Here is a 625-nt window from a genome sequence, read left to right as displayed (position 1 = left end):
CAAGGCCAGGTTGGACACAGGGGCTTGGAGCAACCTGCTCTAGTGGAAGGTGTCCCTGCCCGGGGCAGGGGTTGGAGCTGGAGGACCTTTAAGGCCCCTTCAACCCAACCCATCCTGTGATTCTATTCTATGGTGGCTTCTTCACCACTCCCATCCTCACCCTAATCAGCTCTTTCCCACTCCACAGCACAGACACAGCGCTGTGCCCCCTCCAGCCCCCTCCCCACCAGCATTACCTTGGCCTTCAGCATCCCAAATCCAACCGTCTCCTTCGCATACATGCAGAGCAGCAGGTTTGCCACCCGCGTGATGGCCACTCGCCCTTCCTGCCCAGGGAGACACAGCACCCATTGCACCCCCAGCTTGATCCTGGGGGACCCCCAGAGCTTGGTGGCCAAGTCCCCAGGGAGGGGATGGCAGCCTCATCCCCACGTACCATGCAGTCCATGAGGATGAATTTGAGGTTGTCCTCATTGAACGCCTGGTGCCCGTTCTTGTCATAGGCCACCCAGATGTTGCTGGCGATGGCTGCGGTGACCCTGGCATCAGTGTCCCCATAGCCTGAGTAGGCGAGCAGGGACCCCTCGTTGTTCAGGAGCCTGTAAATGAGATGTGGGGTGCAGGG

The 625-nt window shown here is 59.8% G+C and overlaps 1 protein-coding gene across 1 annotated transcript in view; it reads right to left on the bottom strand.

The window, feature by feature from the left end:
- Positions 1 to 601, bottom strand: part of LAMTOR2 (late endosomal/lysosomal adaptor, MAPK and MTOR activator 2) — a gene marked incomplete at both ends in the record, with an annotated part of 898 nt that extends 297 nt beyond the window's left edge. The window contains 2 exons of the mRNA XM_010017442.1: positions 237 to 326; positions 437 to 601. Coding sequence (XP_010015744.1) covers positions 237 to 326; positions 437 to 601 — 255 coding nt within the window. The remainder of the gene's footprint in view (positions 1 to 236; positions 327 to 436) is intronic.
- Positions 602 to 625: the final 24 nt, after the last annotated feature.

Source organism: Nestor notabilis, unplaced genomic scaffold, assembly GCF_000696875.1.
Source record: "Nestor notabilis isolate BGI_N333 unplaced genomic scaffold, ASM69687v1 scaffold24716, whole genome shotgun sequence".
NCBI classification, from domain to species: Eukaryota; Metazoa; Chordata; class Aves; order Psittaciformes; family Psittacidae; genus Nestor; species Nestor notabilis.
The sequence above is the reverse complement of the archived record's forward strand: the minus strand, read 5'-3'. Positions and strand labels throughout refer to the sequence as shown.